The sequence below is a fragment of the Artemia franciscana genome, chromosome 5, assembly GCF_032884065.1.
Source record: "Artemia franciscana chromosome 5, ASM3288406v1, whole genome shotgun sequence".
NCBI classification, from domain to species: Eukaryota; Metazoa; Arthropoda; class Branchiopoda; order Anostraca; family Artemiidae; genus Artemia; species Artemia franciscana.
In genome coordinates this window covers 25,857,137-25,884,519 of record NC_088867.1, presented here as the reverse complement: position 1 = coordinate 25,884,519, position 27,383 = coordinate 25,857,137, and the positions used below count along the sequence as shown (strand labels likewise).

The 27,383-nt window shown below is 33.7% G+C and overlaps 1 protein-coding gene across 1 annotated transcript in view; it reads right to left on the bottom strand.

The window, feature by feature from the left end:
• Nucleotides 1–27,383, bottom strand: part of LOC136027159 (E3 ubiquitin-protein ligase HECW1-like) — a 152,891-nt gene that overhangs the window by 53,606 nt on the left and 71,902 nt on the right. The window contains exons 10-11 of the mRNA XM_065704150.1: nucleotides 26,820–26,918; nucleotides 22,211–22,400 (exon numbers count right to left, since the gene is read on the bottom strand). Of these exons, the coding sequence (XP_065560222.1) occupies nucleotides 22,211–22,400; nucleotides 26,820–26,918 (289 nt within the window). The remainder of the gene's footprint in view (nucleotides 1–22,210; nucleotides 22,401–26,819; nucleotides 26,919–27,383) is intronic.

Sequence of the window (27,383 nt, the reverse complement as noted above, 5' to 3'; positions counted from 1 at the left end):
GGTGCATAGATGGAGACCAGGACGTGCTAGAACCTAAGTTGTCAAATACTGAATAGTCGTTTTGCCAGAAAAAATAAGTGTGGCACTCACAACATAAACTGGGAAGAAACAATTAGCAAAGATTACCAAGAATACGGATTTTATTGGTCGAATGAAAGATGAAGGTGTTGAACAGGGTTTAACGGCGATTTCATGCATACAGAACAATCCTCGAGTAGTAAATACAGAAAAAAGAAAACAAAATAAAGAAAGTCACATCTGTGACCAGCTTTCTTGGGTAAAATACAAAATTTTTTGTTTTCGTAAATTGGAGCTTGAACCCTCTGGTACTAGGGTTCTTCGACATGCTGAATTTTATGCAGATTTTGTATCAATACTTTTCACTTTTTTGGGGGTGTCCCCAGCCTAGCTACTAGTTACGTTCAGTTACCAACAGCAGTAGCAGTAACAGTGCACCAAAATTTACCATAGACACACTCTTTTTAATTATTCACAAAGACTTGTTTGTATTAAAGACGGAAACATAATAAATACGATTGAAAGTTTCCATGTTCCTCATTCTAGAAAAGGTCAATTAGGATCAACAAATATACTGTAAAAATATATTACGTGACATAAGAAACAAATGGCTAGTTAAAGAAATGGGCGTCGATTTTATATTAATCAAATTCTGTAACACTCGCCAGGAACTAGTTAATTTTTTAGAAGATGAATTACTAATTATATGAGATGTTAACCAAAGTAAAGCTGTTATAAAATTTAAAACTTCGTTTCATTAAAAACCCCACATAGAATTTTCCTAAACGAGTCTCTGAATATTTTAACAAGAAATTGAAGCAATAACTCATACCTTTTTTTAGGTGTTCAGATACAAACGACGAAATGAATTTTGAAATTGACTGATATTGATTTGGAATATTGTATAGAAAATAAAATTTGCAAAGATAATTCTCCCATCCCTCAAACCCCTTAAGAGACTAGAGAGGCAAAACAAAAGTCTAAAGTCTAAAGACTTCAGAAAGATTGAAGCAATTACTGCAAGTGAAAGTTAAGTTTCAGCAATTGTTTCCCTTACACATTTGAAAAGAGTGGAATTGAAAGCAAGAAAAACAATAATGATAACAATGATCTCTTCAACAGTAAAATAAATTACTTGTTCCATATGTTTTATGTCGAGAGATTTTTACCAAAAATAAGTCTAATATTACCATTCTTAACCCTCCCGAAAGCCTGGAGTTTCATTTGCACTTTGTTGGGAACTAAATATATAGCCTAAATTAAAACTTTACTTAGCCAATTGATTTTCTATATATTAGAAGAAATAAATTTTACAAGAAGGAAGATTGATGAAAGTGTAATATACATTTGACTAATAAAACTAATTTGTGTTTTACAAATATACTTTTATAAGTTTCTTAGATAAATATAAATTCGAGAAGTATTTCATTTTTATTATTGCAGTGAAAAAAGAAAAAAACTGTGCAAAAATTATTTTGTTTTTTGATAAAACAAAAATACAACTCAATCATTTCGGGGGTTTGAGGGGCGGTAACACTTGAATTATTTATAGTAAGAATTTTCCAAGATGTGTATGATGGTAATTTAGTTTTAGCATAAATGGTAAATTTTTTATAATTTTAAGGGGACCCTTATTTTCGTCCCTATTTTCATGCATTTAAACCCTTAAAAAAAAGGACATATAAACAGATAAGCCTTGTCTGTTTCCGGTTTTTCGCCTTTTTTCTAGAAAAGAAAAACAGAAACAAATCAATGGTTATTTTTGACTTTCTTATCAAAATGTTAGCCCTAGATCTGTAGGCAACGATCTCATGAATCTGAAATACCAAATTCTTTGAAAAATCAATCACTATGTGTGAAACACATAATTAATGTGTTTCAATTTTGGACTTCCAAATTGCTAAACTCACATCAGCTTTGCAACCGACAAGCCCGAAAACCTTTAAATACCAACTTTAGTAGAAACAAAACACTATTTACAAAACAAGCATTTAATGCAGAAGATTCAAAATAATGATTATGATTAATATTCAATCACTTGGGAGTATTTTTTAATTATCACTAAAGGGCTGTATGTCTATATACCTCCGTGGCGTTGGGGGAAGGAGTGGTGGTTAGAAGCTGAACGAGACTAAGAGGAGCAATTTTAGTAAAAAAAAAAAAAAAAAAAAAAAAAATTATACTGATACACAGAATCACAACAGTACAGCATGTATATATACTTCAGTGACGCTGAGGGGAGGAGTGATGGTTAGAAGTTAGAAGCTGCACGAGACCAAGAGCAGCACTTATTATATACAAAAAAAAACTATTCTGACACACAGACTCGTTTCTAAATCTGCCTCCTCTCGTAATGAACCATGGTACTACCAGCGAATACCTTGTACACATTTGCGGAGTTAAAAACGTAGGTCGCACTACACGATTTCGTCATTGGGGGATTAGCTTTGGTAAGAAGCTTTTTCTGTAATCATTATAATGATTAAAAATTACCCATAGCAAAACTTTTTACTTAAAAGCAAACAATAAGAAACAAATTCGTTAAAGATTTTATCTATGTTATGGTCGTCAAGTCTAAGTTCCCATGAATTAATCAGAAGAGATGCGCAACAAGCGGCGATGGTGAGGAAAATGGGGACAAACAGGGTTTAATCCAGACCAAAGGCAATTTTAGGGGGGAGACACGGCACTTGCCCCGGGTGCAGAAATTTTAAAGGCGCAATATTTCAAATAAATAATCTAACGGTTATAATCATTTTTTAATTTTTGAAATTGTATTTATGTTAAAATAAACTAAAGAGCACAGTCGACAGTAAGTACAAGCAAATTGAATATGACATATTCATTTTCCCCATATCTTAATCACCATTCCTTGAAAATAAAAGTAAATAGACCATTTTTATTAATGTTAATGTTTTTGGTTATGTTTAGTATTCATATTTTGTTAATAAACGAAAGTAATATCAAAATTTGGCCTGAAAATTTTTTAGAAAATTGAGGGGGAGAGGGCTAATCAAGATTTTGCCCTGGGCACAAAAGAAGCTAGAACAGCCCCTGATCCACACAGTATCCACACTGTGCCAGAAAATGGTCCGTTTAAGCTGAATTCAGACAGGTCCTTAGCTAGACTTATTATTAACTAAATATGGGCATCTACAGTTCAGAATATATTGTGTCGCCCTAATGAATGAAAGAGTTGAGAAGTGATAAAATTTCCAGTCAAATTTTTTGTTCCAAGGTATTATAGAAATAGATCACAAAAAAAACCCAAGGTGGTCAGTATATGGCAACGAAACAGTAATCTTGACAGACGTTCTCATATGACAACCATATATGAAATTAAAATTAGTATTCAGAGAGCTGAAAAGGGAGGCGTCATAATTACAGGCTTACATATAAAAATTACTGGACTAATTTGAAAGTGAGATAATCACACTCATCTTAATAGGAGGCCAATTATGCCATTTTAAACACTGCTTGAATGGAATTGTTTAATTGGTTAGGGATTTGTACGTGCGCTGTTGTAAAAGGAAAGCGAATACATATATTTGGAACTGATAAACTACTAAAACCTGCTGATGAACCACCACTAGCCAAATAGATATACTGAACGGCAGAACAACATTTTTTACGAACATAACAAAAAAGAAGAATTCATATTTAAAGAAAAATAACAACAAAGACTAAATTACTGTTTGCCACAACTTGGGACCTTTTTCATATTTGTAGATAAAACTGTTCTTTTCTTTCAGATTAAAAATTAGCTGGAAATGTGGCTTCATCTTGGTCTATTGTAGCAGCCTATATACAAATATGTTCAGCAATTTCAAGGACGGGCTATTCTTCTAAATCTTTCATGAAATAAATGAAAATTTACCAATGGACAATGACACATTAGGACAGTGCCAGGAGAGTAGTAGCTCATTTTTAGATAAAAATTTGTTCCTGAACAAGAATATAAGTAGATCCCCAGCATTGGGATTTATACAGGAATAAAGACGAAGTGAATGAGGTAATTACATCCAACGTAATCAATCAATTATTATTTCTTTTTTTTTGGAAGATCCTATATCATCTTGTCATGATAACCTAAATTATTACATCTCAGCAGATTAAATTGGCAGTTATGAGCAGTACAATGGGATTTAATTATAGAACGCGGACAGACAATATTTTTATTGCCAGAGATTTGCTAGATTCGCAAACCATTTTAGTTTGAATGATTTGTGTACTCAACTGTCATTCTTAAAAGCACACAAACATAAGTCATAGTACGGTAGCGCCTCCTGGTGCGCACGACCAAAAAAACGCGTGAGCTATATAACTTCAGCTGATGTGTAGATGCCATTGTTGATTTGATCTTACATTCGTATATATACACTAATTTGTTTGCTGCTCTTATGATACTCAACACTTTTACACCCCCATTCCAACTTTCCATTTTCTTACACGTCTTCTACTATTTTTCCTCCTTAACAATGGTTGTGAGTTGACTGTCCAAAGCACTTTATGCAAAATCAATGTCTCCCTCAGAAGCTTATTTTGATATTTTCCATACCGTCTATGGTTTTAAATCCGTCTGTATCAACTGTTGAAACCATTAGATGTCTCCAGCTCTGTCGATCCTCGCTCAAAACGCACAATTTGCTATCAAGGCCTTTGGTATTTTTATGACTTCATTAAAATGCTGATTAAATAAAGATACGTCCTACTCAAGATATATTTTTCAGGCTTGGGAGAGCGGTACGTCCAACACTGATGTTTCGCTTCATTGAACAACTATAATGGACTTCTAGTTACATATTTTATAGTTAAAAAGTGCAAGGCATTGGTAATAGTAGTAGATAGCACCGAAGAGGCAGACAACAGCCGCTACAAAGTTACAGTTGGAAGAACTAGTTCCCAGGTAAAAACGAGGTAGTTTTACAAGGGGACTTTAATGCCCTGGTAGGCACAAAGGTGAATAAATGGTATCAAAGCTTACGCCGATTTGGCATCGGAAAGGAAAATGGCAATAATAATAGACTGTTCGAGTCGTATAGGTAGAGTCACCTAGTAAAAAACAGTACGGCTTTTCACGACGAGAACGGTTCGTTATGAAAGAAAAGAATTTAGATCTGAATAATGTTTGAAAGTAATGGTATGATTTTAGGAAAATAGTTGTGATATGGCAGACCATGTTTAAAAAAGAAAGTTGTTAAAGCAGCAAGAAATGTTAGCGACAAAAGCTTCAAGTTTAATAGAAAAGAGAAGGATTTTGCTGAAGTTTCTGATGGACAGGTCATATGAAAACAAGAAGTAAGGTAAGCAAAGAAGGCACTAAAGTAGGAATTAAGGATATGTAAAGTAAAAGTTCTACATAGAACTGCCGTGAATGAAAGAGATGCAGTTAGAGGGCAAAATAGCGATAATTATATTGAGATGCAAGGACAATGAAAAGTAGCCAGTCCAGACTACTCAAGATAGGAACGGAGCAATTCAAAGAACAAGACGAATGGGATTATATTTCAATTCAAGATAGGAACGGAGGCTTAGTAATTAAGATTTTTAAGGAGAGGTGGCACAAATGTTTTCAAGGACAGGGAAACAAATGTTTTACAGGACAGGGAAACAAATGTTTTCAGGGGGGGGGCAAAAATCTATTTGGAAGATCCAAGGCGGGACGGTATTTTTGTTTAGTGTAGTGTTTTAATGGAAATACAAAAAAAAATCAATAGAAATTCTAAAAAAGAGAACTTTTAGAATCTAGGAGGATCGAAACGCGCACTCTATTCATGCCACCAGATCAGGTGGCTCCACCTTAAACAGCTTCAAGTCAAGACTTCTGTGGGCTATCAAGCTAATTTATTAGGTTCGCTGCACTATTGGTAATTATTAGAAGAAGGTGATTAAACTCACCTGCAGGTAAGGATTATGAGGTGTCAATTGTTCAGTTTAGCAATCTTTTTACCGTTGCCTTGTCATTATTATTCTTGTTTTAATTTAGGTTAAAACATTGCAACAGAAAGACTTAATTTAAACAAACCTGATGATGATGATACGGCAAAGCGATGCGATCACCCCTGGTGAAAAGAAACCAAATAAATACACACCCATGACATGAACGAAATTACAAAATTTTTCATTTAGGGATTGGATAATTCTTATTAATGGTTTGTTGCAATCTAAAATATGATAGTGCATGTTTTATAAAGTTCAAATCACTTTTGGAGGGTGTCCACTCCCCCTTTTTCTGAAAGTATGTAAATCTACTTATGCTAATAAATTTCGGCTGGCTTCTTTGTACTTTAAAAGAAACAGAAATTAGAATTGGAATCACCATAAAATTTTGACTCTTATGCATGTACATTAATTCCAAAATGCCATTTTTTAGAGTTTCAGTTGCTTACAATTTGTTACCACGAGCTCTTTGATTTTTACCGAGATTTTTTTTTTAGTAAATTTGAAATAGTGATTCTTAAGAATATAGAAATGAGTTTTAGGCGTATAATAAAATTGGTCCATTTTTGACAGTCGGTGTTCCAATCGGTCAAGAATTAACAGTCGGTGTTCCAATCGGTCAGTAACCTTAGTGTATCTGCCTCTAATATCGATCCTCGGTGAAACTAATAGGCCTTTCGATGATACTAGTGGCAACTATTGCAGCTAAACAAGTAGTATTGTCTCCCTTAAAATGTTACTACCCCCACTAACACCTTATCACGGCATAAAGCCGCCTGAAGACAGCACATTTGCGCTAGCTCCTCCTTTGCCCAACTTTGTTCTCAGCTTTACTCTAACTCCCCGCATGACGATCCTACTTTAAGTTCTTTCTTATAACTTCTCTCACTTGCGGTGTCTTGCTTTTCGGCTGGCCACAGCTTGATTCCCAGGATATTCAATTATGACAAACCTAACATTCTTCAGCCGTAAAACGTAATCAACCCCTTTAGGTTTGCTTTTATTCTAGTCTTAGACAGTGAAATCCCACCACATTTTTCATGTCGATCATTGTTTAATGTATAATGTTCACTCTAAGGGTTACTTAAGACTATCTTTAAACAATTCCTTAGTAAGACATCTAGCTTATGTTTTTCAAGTTATCTCTGACCACCCTATTTTCAAAGATACTTCACCACTGACATAACTGTGGCTTCTAGGCGGCGTATCCTTAAACAATTCTTGTGGAAAACACCCAGCTTATGTTCTTCCGCTTTTCTTGAGCCGCCCTCCTTTGAAAACCATACTTCACAACTGTCATTAACGTTCCTTCTAGTGGCGTCATTACCGTGGCTTCTAGTTTATTTATTTTAGTTCTGTGACTTTTCTTCGTATTCTCCTAAACTACCTTTTCCTGCTAAAGATCACACCACGTCTTGACTATTCTGTTTTATCCATCTACACTGCGCCCACCTTCATTACTAACAGTTCTATGTAGGTACCGTCTCTTACTAGGTTGCTAGCTTCCGCTGCAACCTGGATTAAAACTGTCCTCTCGGTTCCTAGGTGCTTAATACCATATTTCAGTCATGATTTATTCTTAGTCCGTGCTGTGTTGCTTAGGACAAAATGCAGCGTTATAGTTCATATGAACAAGAATAAGACAACCCGCCTAACTCCCGAACCAGCAACCTGCCGTGCAAAAAGTGGGATAGCAAAGTAGCAATGCTTCTTGGCAGTTTCCAAATTTGTTGGCTGATTTGCCTGAAAACACCATTTTACATATAAAAATAATTTTTGCTCAAAGAAAAGCCGTCAAAACCTAAGCTATGCTCCCCCATGCTAAAAGTGGGGTAGTATAGTAGCAATGCTACTTGGCAGTTTGCATGGCCTGCTAAAATTGGTTGGCAGATTTTGTCTGAAAATACCAATGCTTCTACTGTCCCTGAATTTTTAGGGATTTCCCCAAAAATCTGTTTTCTTAAAAATAATCGGTTCCCAAGAAATCCCCTTTCGTTCAAGGCTGTCACCCATAGTGATTTATCACTAGTGGCAATCCACCCCTGGTAACTATAACTTTCAGTTAACTTGACATAACTTTTTAACTACTTTCCAAGGTTTGTGTCTCAATTATATACTACACATCAAAAACCAGACGTAGATCATCGAATTACTGACCTCTCTTCCTATGCTAGTAGAAGCATACCGTTTATGAGACTGTACCATTTCATCAAAGATTCTCTTGTGACAATTGGTGAAGGATTTCATTTGAACACGTTTACGTTCAATGTAATTCTGAGCATAGACGGAAAGAGGGATATTTTGGACAGATGGACCATGAGTTTAAATTTTGTAGTAATCTTTTGCTATTCTGTTTAATTTTCAAAGGTTTGAAAATGTAAGAGCTGGATTGAAAAATTATTCTAAAATGAAAAAGCATAGTACCTGTGCAAAGACGGGGGGGGAGGGGAGAAGGATATGTCATGGTAGATTTGGAGATGTTTTCATTATCGAGCTATAAATTAGATGAGCATGCCACTCGAGACCTTCTTTTTATGCTCTTTCAAAATATGACCATCGTTTTACTCAGAAATTAAATGGACCCCGTAAGATGATCCCTCTTTCTCTTATTTTCTACAATTTGTTTGACTCTTACTTTTTTTACTCTAGGTTTTCGGCATTAAGCATAATATATTAATCTTAAATACATAATAATTGAATGCGTGATAGATTAAAGAGTACTTGGGTGTTATACCGCCAATCCTCAAGTTTATGTGGTGGAAAATCCAGGAGCAAACTGGTTTTATCCGTCTGTACTAAGAAAAAATTAGCATAAGCTCATGGGAAAACAAGTGGCAGGTGACAGAAGACATTGAAATTATATAATTTCGGCTATATATTTGTACATTAGGGGGGGGGAGGGGTTAGGTTAGTTTAGGTCAGGTTATCCCCCCCCCCTTATGTGCAAACATATATCCCAAATTTGTCTCTAAAGTATTATATTTTCATCATATATTGGTATTTTTCATTAGGATTAACCTAACTTCACTGCTTGAGTGTTGGCGGTATTATACATAAGTACCGATTAAGGAATCGATCTTTTTGCCAGAAATTTTCACTACTTAAATATTTGTTCAATTTTCCTTCATTTGGTATGTCAAAATTGAGTACTTTTTCTTTTTTCCTTGAGAATTTTATTTAGCATATAATCTTTTATCTTCAAGTGTGTTACCCTCCTCCTCCCCCCTCACCATTGCTACTCTGGTACCCTCCCCCTGCAATGTCTTTGGCGGCCGTCCGTGCTTTATTGAGTGGTTCAATTGCAGTCTAGGATCTTTTTACGGTCTAATAAAGGTGTTAAGTAAGTGAATAAAATTTTAAGGAATAGATATTCTGCTCAAATTGGGGCATCATAATTTATTTTGAATACCTAGGCCTACCTCCACAATTTCGACCTCCACTACTTGATCAATTATTAACCCTGTATGAAGGCTGATCCTGAGATAAAAGCAATAGAACTAAAAAAAATCTTAGTAGAATTAGAATTGCCACTCGCAACTTTTCCTAAATATTAATCTTCTTACCATAAAAATTGCAGCCCCTACCCTCTGCCCATCTTAACAAGAAAAATTAAGCTATAGACTGTATTCAATTCTGGGAATAGTTGATTAAGACAGAAGCGCCCCAAAACATGATTTATAAGAAATTGTATATTGTAGCTGAAAGTAAAAATTCGGTTATTATTTCCTGATTGTTTTCCTGTAAAGATTTATATTATTTTTAGGTTTTTTTTTACAAACGGTTTGTCTTTATTTCCTAATCTGCTACCTGATATCTCTGTTTGAAAATTGATCAAACAGTTCGTGGTAATGAACTGTTAGTAACTCGACCCAACAGGAACCAAAAATTTAGTATCTCTTCTCACGCTGCTACCTTTTAAAATATTCAAACTAAAAGCTCATTGAGTTTCAATGTTGCTATGTAAAAATTTACTTTTAAGCCGTTGTTATCCTTCGTCCTTGTGGACATATTTTTACTTACTCCACTTCTCTTCAACTGAAAGTGAATATTTGTCCAAATCTCGCACAAATAGCCAAATCCCCTCAAAACTGTTTATTCGTCAGCGTAAAGAATCTAAGAAAAGGCTGGTAGCTATCAAGGTGTACGTACAGTTAAAGCAGGTAATGGAAAAGCTTGAACGCGGAAGATTAGTAGCCTAAAACATCACACTACAGTGTAGCAGCAATTTTTTGTTTATTTTGGAGATTATATTAGGGCAAAGCTAATTTCACGGCTTCACAATGCATGTGACTGCCAGCCTGCCAATCAATATTGTTCTCCCAGAAAATCAAATGGTGCTTTTTATAGTTGCAGTATAGTGATTAACGAGTATCAAGCACGCAGTTGGGTATGCATTATTTTTGTAATACCCATAAAATAACAGCAGCAAGCTATATACCGCATACTTCAGACTTTGAATACTATGATCCACTAGCAGTATTAGATTAAATACGATTCAGTACTTTTGATAAAATGGTACATATAAAATTATGGAGTATGATACTTGTGGATTGCCACTGAGTTAGATTACATTGTTAATTGTGATTCAGAAAACTATTGATATTCCTAACTGCAAGCTATACTAATTTACATTTGTTACTTCTCCGCAAAATTTATGTATAAAAATACCTTTTGCTCAAAATAAGCTGTCAAAACACAAGTTCTGCTGCTAAAGTGTGGGGCAGCTTTTGAAATTTGGCTACTGGCAGCTTTGGATTTTTTTCACACTTGCCAGCTATTAACTTCATTTCCACTATAGACCGTAGCAATATCACTTTTATATATAGGACTAATCAACTGATTTTCCTGGCTTGCTATACAGGGATACGACCTTCACTGTCGCTTTCCTTTCTACTGAATCAAATGCCTGTACAAAGCCTGTAAAGCTAGAAATGTGTGATAACTCGGGCATTTCTAATCGTTATTCTAAGCATGAAAACCTGATAAATGCATCCTCTATCTCCTAAAATCTCACGGTTCTTCTCTCAAAATTATATCTGCGAAAATTTGTTTGCTGAATCAGTGTCATTATGCTAAGCCATTTTATTCCTACGAATATTAATCTGATAACTAATAATAGATAGTATTATGGGATATCCCTACAATACTATCGGGTCATGCAGCCTTTTTTTTACCCTTTAATACCTTCTCTAGCTTTTCCATAATAAATAAATCCTGCTGAATTCCAAACTCTCTTGCTGTTGTCTATTCTGTTTCGTACAATCTTATCACGGTTTAACAGTCCCCTTGAAAATAGATTTTTGACTGACCGTATTTCAAATAGTAGGCTATACGAAAAATGTAGTTCAATTCCGCTTTCTATTGCTATAATGAAATAAAAGTTGAGATGGCTAGTGCACGTTCTGCGGACGAAGGATGAAAGATAGCCAAACATTGTCCTTTTCGGTCAACCGTATAGCGCTAAGCGAAAAGCAGGCCGTCCGCGGTCGGGGTGGGAGGATGTCGTACAGAAAGATTTAAGGGGAATTAGAACTGCCTGGGAAAGTGTAAAGAGATGGGTTTTAATAGATTGGGGTGGAAGAGGCGCGTGCGTAGCTGTGCTGGCCTCAGGCGGCTTGGTGCTGCAGTGAGTTGTTAGTAGTAATAATATACTGATTAACAGTTCGATTAATAGTAATTTACTGCCAATATAAAGCACTTTGCCTGTCATTAAATGACCAGAATATTATGAAGAACAAACCAAACCATTTTGGCCAACTTAGATATAATTCTTCATTGTGTCAAGCTTCGCTTTAATTCTGAAATTAAATAAAAAAAACTAGTTTTTTTATAACTGAAAGTAAGGAGCGACAATGAAACTTAAAACGAACAGAAATTACTTCGTATTTGAAAGTGGCTGCTTCCTCATCAACGCCCCGCTCTATCCGCATCTATCCGCATCTATCCCACTCTTCTCGACTCCTCCCCCAACCAAACAATCCCCTTGAAAACGTCTGTGCACTTCCCAATACCCATTACTATATGTAAGCACTGGTCAAAGTTTGTAACTTGTAGTCCCTCCCACGGGGACTGTGGGGGAGTAAGTCGTCCCCAAAGACATAGTTATAAGGTTTTTCGACTAGGCTGAATAAAATTTTGGTGTCATGCGCAACAGAAACAGTAATGTAGACGAAAAAGCAAATTGATTTCAAAAAGATAAACCTGAATGACAAAGTCTTTCTGTTTCTGACTTGTTATCGTAGCATTGAGTAAGAACATTTGAAGCTACAGTGATGACAGTGGTCAACCGCGATTCTAAAATGTGGGCGCTCCCAAAGACGAAGATGAATCTATCAGTTGTTTTCTCCAGGAAATACGGATTGTTTTGGGATTCCTTAAAACTAACCGTACATCAAAGAATAAGCTGTATGAAAAATGTGGTTCTATCCCTCTTTCTAGGGCTATAACAAGAGAAAGCTTTAGACGGATAGGACATGTTCTGCGGATGAAGGATGAGAGATTGCTATAAATCGTCCTTTTTGGCCCGCCATCTAGAGCCAAAGGAAAAGCAGGTCGTCCCCGAGTTGGGTGAGAGGATGTCATAAAGAAGGATTTAAGGAAACTTTTGAACTTTTTGGAAGGATGTATAGAGGGAGGTTTTAAATAGATCGGGATGGAGAAGGAACGTACGTAGCTGTGTTGGGCTCAGGCGGCGTGGTGCTGCAGTAATTTGTTAGTATTAGTAGTGGTAGTTTTTCTGGAACATTGGCCAAGAGTCTCAATGACTTCACATTAAATTTCAACTTCAACATTTGGTCAAGCAACAGGGGCCAAACATCGCAACAAAACAGAATTCCCACGACAATTTGCATAAATGATAGTACACAGAATAGAGCAGGTGAACTCCCCAAAAATTAATCCAATACCCCTAAACACAGGCCAGGATTTACCCATAGACCCTCCACGAACGAGCCTAGGAGCTCGCAATGCCAGGGACACGATAAATTATTACTGAGTCATTTGTACCGTATGCACTCCACCACCACACTGCCTATTCACAGAAAAGTGATTTTAAAACAATACAATACTTATAACAATACTTATAAACTGTCTCCCAGTAATGGGTGTCTCCCAAAAATGGCAGCTGTGAGTTCGGCATCACCTCTATCTTTCATTACTTTTGGCTCATCAGTTGCGTACTGTTCAGTGTTTCCACTATCCCCAAATTTTCAGGGGTTTCCCTGAAAATCTCGCAAAAACGAAGCGGGAAAAACTCTTGGGACTAGAAGCGTCAAAGCTTTAAATCCAGCCCTGCCTAAATAGCAAAAAGGGAAAAAAAAATAATAACAGCGGTTGGTGGTACATTTCATTGTGTTCTTGCGTATTTTTCAGCATGTTCCGAATTTTCATCATTTTTTTGGCGGAAAACAAATATTCAGGCGAGGGGAATCCCAGGCTCATACGCAAATAAACTATTCATGTGTATTAACTATTCATGCGGGCCTTGCGTATTAACAGAAATGAAAAATTCACTATGACAAAAACAATAATGTATAACAGATAAAGGAGCGTCTAAAAGAGCTAGAAAGAAATCCTGGAATATAGAACCGTTTCTCTACTTTAGATCCACGGGTCCGATCTCATTTCTAAGCGGATTGAATCACCACAAAACATCACATCTTAGCCACTAGACTTTTGGGAACCATATCAAAAAATAGGTCAAATAAATTAGTCAACCTTTCAAGAAACTAATCACAAAAAATTGGTAAACAAGTCTCAGGAAATATCCAGACCAAGCATTAAGGAATTGCAAACATTAAGTTATTTCCATACCACGATGAAATACGACAGTTAGCTCTCACGCCTCTGTTGGCAAAAATGGGAGTCAATCTTTCTTTAGTTTAGGTCGAGGACGGAAAAGATGATTAAGAGGCTCTTAAAAATATTTTAATTTACTCCTTGAGAGAATGATTTAAGCATTTGTCAACTGTCATACCAAGCATTTCCTCAAGTTAATTTCTTTTTCGTTTCTTTCTTCGAGAGACAAAAGTATAACACAAGGCTAATGTTGACATTTAAAATCTTTTATAACTTTTTTTGAATCTTAAGTCCATTAGTGAATACAAAGTAAGAGAAGAAAGTAACTACATATTTTACAGCTTACAAAAAGTTGCTATAATTTAATAGCGAATTGAATAGCGCAATACTTGGAGCTATTATAATAGAGCTTGGTTCAATTATATGAGTTGAGCATCCTGTGCTGGCCGTTGGGGTTGGAGTAAATGGATAGAGGAAGGCACTGCAGCATTAGTGGTGAATCTGGCTGAAAAAGTCGAGTGTATATGACATTCACCTTCGCCCACCTGAAAGCTCATTTACACTATAGTTGCTTTTTCTCATTACCGCTTAAATAAAACCTACCTCAATAGCATCCCCTCTTGCCCCCCACCTCCAATAAAAATACTGTAGCTGCACCCCTGCCCTTGAATCAAGCCCAAAATATATAGTGTCAATTATATATATATATATATATATATATATATATATATATATATATATATATATATATATATATATATATATATATATATATATATATATTGCTTTTTCTCTCTCTCTCTCTATATATATATATATATATATATATATATATATATATATATATATATATATATATATATATATATATATATATATATATATATATATATATATATATATATATATATATATATATATATATATATATATATATATATATATATATATATATATATATATATATATATATATATATATATATATATATATATATATATATATATATATATATATATATATATATATATATATATATATATATATATATATATATATATATATATATATATATATATATATATATATATATATATATATATATATATATATATATATATATATATATATATATATATATATATATATATATATATATATATATATATATATATATATATACTAGCTGTTGGGGTGGCGCTTCGCGCCACCCCAACACCTAGTTGGTGGGGGCGCTTCGCGCCCCCCCCAGGCCCCCCCGCGCGCGTAAGTCGTTACGCGCCATAATAGTTACGCGCCATTGTAGTTGTGTCCCTATGTCCCACCTGTGAATATAGATATATATATATATATGGTTTTAACTACGTAAAACTTGCGAATATACAACATTCTTTGCTGTCCCATTGTCTTTGCATATAAATAGATTGTCAGGTTTACCGACTCTTGAACATGCAACATATAATGGTCCATGGGAAAACAATCTGTATTCAGATCTATACCTCATGATTCTAATGATTGCCCTTGAGCTTTGTTGATGGTGATTGCTAATCGACCATTCCCTGTCCCGGTGTCCCGGTCGTCATTTACATCCCCCTGTTTCCCCCGGTGTCCCCGTTGTAGTTGTGTCCCTGTGTCCCGGTCGTCATTTATATTCCCTGTGTCCCGGGTCCCGGTCATCATTTGTATCCCGGTGTCCCGGTCTGTATATACATTCGTTTTTTAGTTTTGTTTTTCTCCTTTATTTTTTTCCTTTTTTTTTCTTTTTTAGCTTATTTAGATTTTTAGATTTTTTAGTTTTTTTTATTAGTTTTTAGTTTTTATTTCTTTTTAGTTTTTTTGTCCCGGTCGTCATTTATATCCCCCTGTTTCCCCCGGTGTCCCCGTTGTAGTTGTGTCCCTGTGTCCCGGTCGTTATTTATATTCCCTGTGTCCCGGTCGTCATTTGTATCCCGGTGTACCGGTCTGTATATACATTCGTTTTTTAGTTTTGTTTTTCTCCTTTATTTTTTTCCTTTTTTTTTCTTTTTTAGTTTATTTAGATTTTTAGATTTTTTAGTTTTTTTATTAGTTTTTAGTTTTTTTTTCTTTTTAGTTTTTTTGTAGTTTTTACCTTCTTTTTAGTTTTGTTAATTTTTTTTTTTACTTGTGTCCTGGTCGTCATTTATACTCCCTGTGTCCCGGTGCTTTGTTGATTGCTAATCGAACATTCCTTTTGTCCTGGTCGCTTTCTCTTTGAGTGTCGTCATTTATTTTTTTCTTTTTTAGTTCTTTTAGTTTTTACCTTTTTTAGTTTTTTTTTAGTTTTTAGTTTTTTTAGTTTTTTACCTTTTTTTAGTTTTTTTAGTTTTTTTAGTTTTTTAGCTTTTTTATTTTTTTTATTAGTTTTTAGTTTTTTTGTAGTTTTTGCCTTTTTTTTAGTTTTTTTAGTTTTTTAGCTTTTTTATTAGTTTTTAGTTTTTTTGTAGTTTTTGCCTTTTTTTAGTTTTTTTAGTTTTTTAGCTTTTTTATTTTTTTTATTAGTTTTTAGTTTTTTTTGTAGTTTTTGCCTTTTTTTAGTTTTTTCAGTTTTGACGTCACCTGATCCAGTTTTTTCAGGTGACGTCACCTGATCCACGATCCACAGATCCACAGACAACTTATTTTTATATATATAGATAGTTTTTTTTTTTTACTTATGTCCTGGTCGTCATTTATACTCCCTGTGTCCCGGTGCTTTGTTGATTGCTAATCGAACATTCCTTTTGTCCTGGTCGCTTTCTCTTTGAGTGTCGTCATTTATTAGTTTTTTCCTTTTTTTTTTAGTTTTTTATTGGTTTTTACCTTTATTTTAGCTTATTTTTCAGTTTTTTCCTTTTTTTTAGTTTTTTTTTATTTTTTATTTTTTTTAGTTTTTTACCTTTTTTTAGTTTTTTTAGTTTTTTTAGTTTTTTAGCTTTTTTACTTTTTTTATTAGTTTTTAGTTTTTTTTTGTAGTTTTTGCCTTTTTTTAGTTTTTTCAGTTTTTTTTTTAGTTTTTTATTGGTTTTTACCTTTATAGTTTTTTTAGTTTTTTAGCTTTTTTATTTTTTTTATTAGTTTTTAGTTTTTTTTGTAGTTTTTGCCTTTTTTTAGTTTTTTCAGTTTTGACGTCACCTAATCCAGTTTTTTCAGGTGACGTCACCTGACACCTCCATCCACACATCCACAGACAGACAGACAACTTATTTTTATATATATAGATATATATATATATATATATATATATACTATAATATATATATATACCAAAAATAGGAAAATAAAGCGTAAGAAAAGTTTAGCAAACGTCAAGTTTTTCAAAATCTGACTAGCAATCTACGCTTTGAGACATTTTTTTCCGAACTAATTTTAATCATCTCTAATATCTTGATGACCTATCTACAAACCCACTACCACGCCCTTCCCACGTTATATGGAGAACGTTCAGAAAAAAAATACAAGTCTTTTTGCCCGTAAGGAGTCTAAAAGACCATAAACTTACCCAAGCATTCTTGAGCTGCGGCTTGAAAATCATTTACCTCTTCTTGGAAATTACGCCACATAATGAGAGCTTCTGCTTCGAAAATTATTCAACGGCAATAAAAAAAAATACATAAAATTTCTCTCATTATATAAATTGGGGGCAGAGGGAGTGTGTATTTGGTGGAAAATACACTTGATCAGAAATCCGAGTATCTTAGGAAAAATTGTGTAGTTTTTGAAAAAGTTACGTGCTACAGTTTTTCCGTGTTTAAAGTTGGTCTTGCCTGGGAGAGATACACACCCCCTACTCATGGGAATGTCCTTAGACAGACTTTGTATTGAAAATAATTTTTGGCGATTATTTCAAAGCATATGATATACTACAATGTTGTTTATTTCTTTTGTAAGTACTACTGCAAAAGAAGGGAAGGAAAGTCAATTAGAACCACTTACTTAGAAAACAAGAAAAGAGAGCTCGTACCTTCTTTCTAAAAAGGCGATAATTGGCTATTAGAAGTGACAGGACTTGGGTTTTATTCAGTTTGTATTTGACACGACCACGAAAAGGGACCAATTACCTAATGAATCTGGGAATATCAGATTTTGTGGATTTTTTCCTGACAGCTATTTTTTCTTCATTTTCTCTCCAGGAGCGGAGTAAAGGGTCCGCAACTGTAATGACTGAGGAAAAAAGACGGGGACACGGGAGAATTTCTGAATATCCAAACGCTTTTGACTGTCAAGGAGAATGGACAGGAGTACTTCGAATAGTAGGCAAAATATATCACCAATTGACAGCAAAAACCCTTTATATGCTTCTTTTTCTCAACTATTCAGAAGGGGTGAAAAAATGTACGGATCTGGTTGTAGCCTAGTAATTCTAGTTCAAAATTCAAATTTTTCTCAGTAATTTTTTCTAAACTAATTTTTCTCAGCAGTTTTTTCTAAGCAAGATTTTCCTTGCACCTGCGACTCTTTCATAATAAATCTTGAACTAACACACTTGTCTCGAAGCCGACTACTAAAGTGACGAACTTATTTTCATCACTTATTGTCATTTTTGCATCAAAATAAAAGAACCAAAAAAAAAAAGATTTTTGCTTTTCACCGATTGTGTAACAGTAATAAAAATAATAATTTATTATTTGTCCCCTGAGCATAACAATAAGTACTAAGAGGAGTATGAGAAAAAATAACGAAAAACGAAAAGGACACTGACAAAATGACACACGATTATTTATAACTTTAAATTTTAAGCACTCATTCAACGTGGATATTGAGGAAGTTTTTGATGGGTATAAAAAATAACACACATGGCGTGAAAAACGCATTATATAGCCAACCAAGGGTTTTCTTATCAAATTGGCCCCTTACCCCGGCTTTGGGTTGAACACCATCTTTCTTTTTCTTTTTCTAAATAGAATTTGGATTGTTTACGCCAATTTTACCAGGTCGATCAATGAAGACTGATCATCTATTTCAACAAAAATTCTAAAAGCTATATCTTGAAGAAGAAGCAGAATGTCATTCTATCCTCTAAGTCAAGAATTTTTATCGATTGCCTTTCTTTCAATTTTTTCGGTGAAAATACAGATGAAAACATTTTTCAATGAAAATAAGAGGATGGACGAAAAACCTAGATGTCACACGCCCCCTAACACCCCTCCATCCACCCAATTGACGCCTTTACATATACAAGAACCATTGAAGCGGTAACTGGTGCTTTGACATGAGCCTCAGGGAAGCAGAAATTTTCAGTCTTGAAAATTCTCTCGTTTTTTTGTCTCTTGGGACTATAGGTGATTTGTTCGACTCATACACAAACCCATAAAAAAGAAATGCAAGAATTTGGTAAACATGGTTTACTACGACTTTAAAATAACTTTTAACGTTAAACGGTTAAATAACGTTAAATTATAACTTTTAACGTTAAATTATAGCAACTTTTTGTAAGCTGTAAAATATGTAGTTACTTTCTTCTCTTACTTTGTATTCACTAATGGACTTAAGATTCAAAAAAAGTTATAAAAGATTTTAAATGTCAACATTAGCCTTGTGTTATACTTTTGTCGCCTTGTGTTATATACTTTATATAACACATATTATACTTTACACAATTATACTTTACAAATTATTATCATTATACAATTATATTAATAAATTATTATTATACTTTACAATTATACACAAATTATACTTTAGCCTTGTGTTGACTATCGATATTGAAATCGATATATTGAAATCGATTTTGACTCTGTAAGATTTAATTTTTGTACGAAACTATTAATATACATGATTTATTGAAATATTATTTATGATTTTTTATTAAATTGATTAGCTTGAGGACTTGCGAATTTATATTAATAAATAGTATTAATATCAGTGGGCAATATAAAACCAAAACTAATATAATAAGCAGCACAATAGTCCTGTCTAAGTAAAGATACAGGATAAGTCAAAGTATTACCACATATTGTGTAACATTATATTGTGACACATTCTCCAGATTTTAAGACTGTATTTCAAATCTGAAAGCATGCGAAAAATAAATTTAGAATTATAAACTCTTTCGTTGGACATTGTTTGACAAAGAATATTCAGAAATCTGAACAGTTCTTGGCATCATTGCAGTATAAACCTTAGATTAATCAAAAATTGCCACGGATGTCAATTGGAAGGGAAAATTGACTCCTAGAGTTTGAAAATTACCTTCCCCTTTTGTTAAAAACAAAGAATTCTATAAAAATTGCACAAAGTTTTTCTTGTGTAAATCACGATATGGGGGATATATATTTCCAGGGAGGTACACTTAATATCGTTTTTATGTCCATAAATCCCTTCACAAGCAAAGCTTGGCCTCCTAGTAATGCATAATAAAACTGATAACAATAGAAAAAAAAGGAAGCCTTGGTGCTGCTTATACGTGCAAACAAAATTTCTAAATTGTGAGAAAAATATAAACATTTTGTTTAAATTCACTTTAGTCCGTTCTCAGCAGACACTTCGTACAGCATGCTGATGTGGAGACAAATTTCCCACAATTAGCCCTGGGGTTGTGTGAAATGCGACTAATTTCAGTCACAATGCACATTTACGTCAATTCTTTTGTGGAGCTGGTTAAGAGAAATATCTAGAAAAGCGAAAATAGCAAGAAGTCAGCATGGTATTATACATATAGGCAGTTTTACTTTTATGGGCTAGTATGTGAATCCAAAACGTAAGGAATAGGACGTTTTGAGTGCTTATTAGAGATTTCAATGACAAATAAGATATTCAGAGTTTCCATTAAAAAATTTAAACAATTAATTGATTTCTGGAGCAGATCCCCCTCTGAAAAATTCCATGACCAAACTAGAACTGATTTGACCTATCTAATTGTAGAACTAATATCATTATAAGAAGTGCTAAGTCTCATTTTCATTTTCAATGATTTCTCCTTCATTCAGGAAATTATATTCATTGCATATCTACCTTCTCATTCTCCAATGATTCGATTTCTGTCCAACTTGCAGATGGTGACGGTGTACACATTCCCACTTTTGAAATTTTATAACAAAGGAATCCAATCTTGCATTGATAGATTTTAGGAAGTTAAAGCACTTTAAATATCAGGGGAAAAAATTGATCTCAGAAAATGTGGCACAACAAGAGGCATATAAATATTTTTCAATTCTGCTATTTACTAGACTCACATTTTTACTTGATGATAAGGTTTCAAAGGCAGTATATTTGAAAAATATTAATGTAGAACATATTATGAAGCGTAGTCCTGTGGTGGCGCAGTGGATTTGACCTTAGCTTGGTAATACGGGACCCAGAGATAAAATCACGCTGCAGGAATGCACTGCAGGGCCGACGCAGAGACCTTAGTAGTCAAGAAGCGTCGTTAATTCTTAAATAGAAAAATTATGAAGCGTAATAAACCCCTATTTTTTTGTTTTCCTTATATTAAAAACGAGAAAGGATTAATTTTTACAAAAATTTTCTGCTAAAAGTAAAAAGTAATTTGAGACGAACAAAAGCTTTAAAGTTACTAAATAGATTATAGTTTTTTTTACAAATTATTGAGGGGAAACTACCCCCTTTGCCTCCATCCCTTAACGACGCCACCATTCAAGGGGGTATCTAACAATCTTCTTCTGGAATGAGTTATTGTGCTTCTAATGCTCATCTAAAGGCATTTATCAACTGGGCGCATTTGCAGAGACGCATTTATTTGAGAAAAATTAGGTGAGACCCAGGATAAAAGGGATGAAAAATACTTCAAAACCTCAAAGACTGATTTGTTGGTTTTCATGGACTATATAGCAATGAGCTATATTATTCAGTTGCATGCGGCAATATTTAAATACTCTTTTCCCAAACTGAAAAATTATATTTTTACACCCTAAATTTTCAGTTTGATCAGTGGAAAAAAAGACTAGTCTTGTAAACTAGGCTCGTAGGCGAGAGACATCCCCTTCCACCCCTCTGTATATGCAGGTATATTCATAATATATTTAAATGTGTTTTAAAATTTTTCTTAGAAGAAAACAAATTTCGACATATCATGCACTGGCATCTCGAATTCAGAAATATCTTTTTTAACAATAAAAGTCAGGCCTTATAAAATAAACTTATTTTCATTAATAGGACTAATAATTTATAGAATAAGGAACAAAAATTGTTTCTTTATTAAATTTGCTCTTTATCAAAAATTAAATTACATTTATTAAGAAAAGACTGGTCTTATGACAAGCATCGAACCGTTGTGTTCACTTCTAGGTAAGGTTGTGGAAATGTTAAAACGATATTTCCCCTAATTCTGTCTCGGAAATTCTGTTTAAAAACTAAAGCGAGCTATGATACTTTTTTCTCCATTGATTGATCTCTTTTTTCTGGAAGATTTTCAAACAACATTTACTAATATTTTTGTGTTTTCCTTGAATTTTATCGACGAAATCCTACTGAAGAAAAAGAAAATAAACGACAATACCTTTTTGTTCTTTTCGGTGACTGAAATATTTTTCCCATTGGCTTTAAGCTCTCTTTCAAAATGTTTTCCGCCAATTTCTTCTGTAACGCAAAATGTCAAATCGAGGTTAGTGATGATGTTCTCTTTTAACCAAGTAACACTTTGGTAGAACTCAGGATCTACCGATTCCAAATCGCTTAGGCACAGAGATCTGAAAATAAAAGAAAAACATAAATCAAACAAAATAAAGCATTAGCGCAAAATTTTAGTTCAACCATCCTCGCCTCCCTCTGAAGTCAAAACCAAACAGAAATTACTATAAATAACCGAGTGAAACTCAAAACGAAGGGAAATTAACTTGAGTAAGGCTGACAACCTCCATACCTTCTCAAGACCAGAACATAATTTGCACTTTACTGAAAAAAACGAACGTTGATTCACAATTTAATATACATATACTGATATTTATTCCTTAAAACCTTAATAATTTTTATTTTTTTAAGTTAAACAAAAGGAAAACGTTTAAATGTAACAGTTTTCAATAAAGTGCAAATTATGTTCTGGTCTTTATTTCTAATGTTCTTTATATGTTCTGGTCGTACGTTCTTTGTTTCTGCTCACTTTTGGTTTAATAGAGTTGTTTACTTTCCTTTGAAAAAGTTATTTTGCGGAAAAAGTTTTTAAAATCATTTTCTGTTCTTTTTTCATTAATAGTCCTTTTCATAGAAAAAGAAAATAATAGTTTATATCTTTTCGGTTTTTATCTCTCTTTCGTTATTTAGCTACAAAAATGTCTTCGTTCTTAGAAGAAAATAAGAAAGATTCTTATATTTACGTCATCCTCCAAAAAGTCCAATTTCCCTATTAAATTGCAGAAAGCAACAGTAGAACATAGAAAATTATAAACCATTATCTTCTTTAAAGGGCGCCTAAATTGAATCACTTATTTAAAGAGTAATTGAAACAGAACATACTAGATTTGTAATTTTTAAATTTGGTAAAATATGGTTTAAGAAGACTTACAACGAACACACAAAAAAGTTAATTCTACCATCAAACATACACAATACGACAGATCTAATTTGAATAATGATTTTGCGAGTCAGTAACGAGATTTTAAATTATAATTTTTTTAAATGAAATTTAATTAAATTCTTGTGCATTTAGCCTTTTCAATAAATAATAATAGCATCGAAGTAAAAATTTATCAAAATAAACTAAAATTGCGAGCGATTTTAAGGATCATACACTAACAATAATCGAATTTAAGTATCGAAAAAGTGCAATCGATAAAAGCCAGACTAAAGTAGACAATGATGTCTTTATAGCTTCACTGTCGGGAGAATAACAATCTGAAACTATTGTGTTTTTTTTTCAAGCAATAGGTATTTGTTGTGAATTTTTAGACAGTATTGTAGCAGAGGATGTCAGTTTCTTAAGTGTAACTTAAACTTTGGGGACTGCCACTCTAAAGAATGGTTTTTAATATCTAGACTCAAAAATCTTGATTTTTTACTTAAGATATTTGATCTTATACGGCAAGATATTTTATATAACGGCACACAAAATCTTTTATTTCCTGTACTTGTTTTTTTATGATTTCTTCCATATTTAGACTTAAATAACTAGATTTTTTAATTTTGGTTATCAAAATTATTATTATCATTACATTATTAATCCCAACTAAGGGGCGTCCCGAGCCTCTTTTCATTGGGGAGGGCGTATATTCTATCGAATCGCTACCCGATTTTTACCGAATTAAAAAAAAAGAAGATTAGCCTTTAAATATACTTTAATGTATAGAGATCACATAGTATGTATAAGATCATAAGTAGAGAGAAATTCACCTAGTTATGATTCCTTTCCATTTTTGAATTATCTCAAGTCACAATGGTCCAAAAATCAAAATCAAGCAAAAAAAAAACTCCATAGCCAAGATTTTTTGGGGGGTAGAGATTTCGAGGGGGGAGTATAAAAGAAACTTTAAAATTTGACTTATCCGCGCGGGGGGGGGGTATTTTCCGCAAGGGGATATTTTTCGCGATTGGGTTTTTCCGGGGGAGGGGGGTAACACCAGTCACCGATGAATCATTGGCGTTAGCTTTAACTTTCAATGATGCACTGACGATATAATAAATTGTAATATACTTGGACAAAAGTCATCTCTGAATTGATTACTAAAATGTAAGCAACAAATATTTTTACCTGATATTGACGAATGTAATAGTGCAAAGTAAATTGATATTAGCAGATATAAGAAATGATGGACAGATCAAAAGAACGAGCAACGATAAAAATGCATGGGGATGGCAAAATTACTGCAATATTAACACTCTTTTAGTGCAAATTCATTCCAGGAAATTGGAGATGCCGCCCCTCCGTTCCACGCCCAAAAATGACGTGCTTCTTTAACCCCTTTAAAGACGTCCAGAACAAAATTCTGGTCAATATGTATTGCGATAAAAGAGATTTCATGCCTGAAAATATTGATTGTAAGCCGGCATCTCAACTCACTATGGCGTCATCAGGTAGAGGAAGGGCCTTGGAAATTTGTGAGGCAGTTATCGCCATAGAAATACTTTCACTGACAAAAGCTGTAGTGACCGTAATATCGTCATCTCGCTTTTGCTTCTTTGACGCCGCAAACGGGTCTTTAACCAACGGCAAAATCACATATCTCGGTGCTTCCTCAAGATCTTTGTGAATACGACGAACATGCAAATCTTTTTTTGAATACGACGAATATTCAAATAGTCTTTATTTATTGTCACGTCGCATTTACAGCATTTGACGGTTATACCGGTTGGATCTGGTTACAGAAACATTTATGTTAGAAATGTACCATTGAGCTATTTTCACAAAACTACGAGTACCTTATTCAAAAGAAATTTAACTATGTACTAAATTCTACTTCGCCTTTCTTTCCAAATCTGTTTCAAACTGGCCGATTGACTGACAAAAATACAGTCTAATAAAATTAATTTTTTCTTTCTTGTTTTGAAGGCACTGAACACCTAACTTGGGTAAGATAAAGGGATGGTAACCAACTCGTAAGAAGCTTCGAAAGGGGAGTAAAACAATTTAAAGAACAGATTAAATGGGAGATGAAATAATAGTTAGATAGAATTGAAAAAATTCCCATCAAGTCGGTGTAAAGTTGCTTTCGAATTGTTGTAAACTAAATCCAAAAGTGCTCAATTTGACAAGTTGCTTTTCAAGTCGAGTCGTTTGACAAGTTGCTTTTCAAGTCGAGTCGTTTGACAAGTTGCTTTTCAAGTCGAGTCGTTTGACAAGTTGCTTTTCAAGTCGAGTCGTTTGACAAGTTGCTTTTCAAGTCGAGTCGTTTGACAAGTTGCTTTTCAAGTCGAGTCGTTTGACAAGTTGCTTTTCAAGTCGAGTCGTTTGACAAGTTGCTTTTCAAGTCGAGTCGTTTGAAGTTGCTTGTCAAGTCGTTCGTCAGTCGAGTGAAAAATCATCAGTATTTGTCTGTTAAACAGAACACACCAGTTCTACCTATGCCAAAAAGTCATTTTCCTTGTTGTTCAAGCCAGGGAACTGTGAGTTTTTTGTATACGGTTTTAGAGCATATAAATTCCAATGATATACTTTTTGTTTCGATCAAACGTATTTTTTGAGGGCTTTAATTCCCGTAAATTTGTTCCGAAATAACATGTTACTATTACGACAAACCAAGATAATAGTTACAATTCCGGTATTAACAACAAAGAGCAATTTTTCTCATTAGCCAATTTTTTTAACACGTGTTCGAATTTTTGTTTCTATGGATGGTGTTTCGTTCTTGGTTAGGTTGCAGTTACGGCTACAACCATGATGGTATGGAAAACTATCATAATTTTATTGCAGGGATTTTGCTATGCCAAGGAACATAGATTGTCAGCTTAGAGTAACATAGTAGAAGGAGGTTATGAAAGAATGAAGTTTATATATCACTACACAGTTTTGAGAACTTAAATAGAAAGAAACTTTGGTCTTCATTTTCTCTTTTTTTAAGCACTAATAAATACGGCAAGTTGCTTTGAAAATAACATATTTTGTGAAACAAGGTACAAAATTAATTGATGCTAGACACAAAATTAATCCTCACGCAGGGCTAAGATCAATTTCCCAAACAATTAGCGAGTTATGTTTGTTTCTAAAATCATAACAAGATTCCAAGAAGGTAATTCAACTACACTACATAAATTTAGAAAATAATTTTTCCCGGGTTCGAATAGAAGAGAGAGAGAGAGAGAGATGTCATCTTTCACTGTGAAAGCCTTAGGGAATTTGTTTCACGCCAGGTTTATTAGAGAAGAAATAGTATGCCGTATAATTCATTTACAGGTTCAGGAAAATGGGATTGGTTCAGAAGATAATTTATGGGAAATGCAGGGAGCATATATTTTGACCAATTAATTGCATTGCTCTAAGACTCAAAAATCCCTATTTTTGACCTTATTTCTGCTGCAATTTGTTGCATGATTCCATTTCTTCTTGGGGTCAAACTAATGATTTCAAAATAAACGTTCAGTGTCCGGTAAAACGGGTAAAACAAAAAAATAATTTCTTGTCGGACAAATAAGTAATTTTATCAAAAACATACAAATTGTTAATAAAACTAAATTCTTACAAGCAGAGGAGCTCCTTGTAGAAGGGTCGGGTAAAGAAGACATCTAGGAGATACTGGTGAACCAAAGCAAGACCCAGAACACGGCCACAAAATCGAAACCTGGAAATTTTGATTAGGTACTTGTTATTTTGAAAACAAAACGGGTACAAAATACCCTAAGCTAGAAACTTCACAGAGATTTAGAAAAAGGACGAATAGGGCATTAACTTATTAGTTTTCTTTATGCCGTTTACAAGAAAGAAAAATAAATTTTTGGATAGAAATAAAAGTTGACAAAAATGTTAGTATAAAGTATATCATAGCTTCAAACACTGTGTTCAGTTCAAAAATAAATACAAAATCTGGGCTACTCTCACTGTAGGTTTCATCGTCCTTGCGTTCATAATTCGAAAACAGGAAAAAAAGGACAAAAGTTTCCAAGCTAGAAACTTCACGAAGGTTTAGAAAAAGAGGAATAAGGCATTAACTTATTATTTTTCTTACTGCCATTTACAGGAAAGAAAAATAAATTTTTGATAGAAATAAAAAATGATAAAAATGTTAGTATAAAGGATATCATAGCTT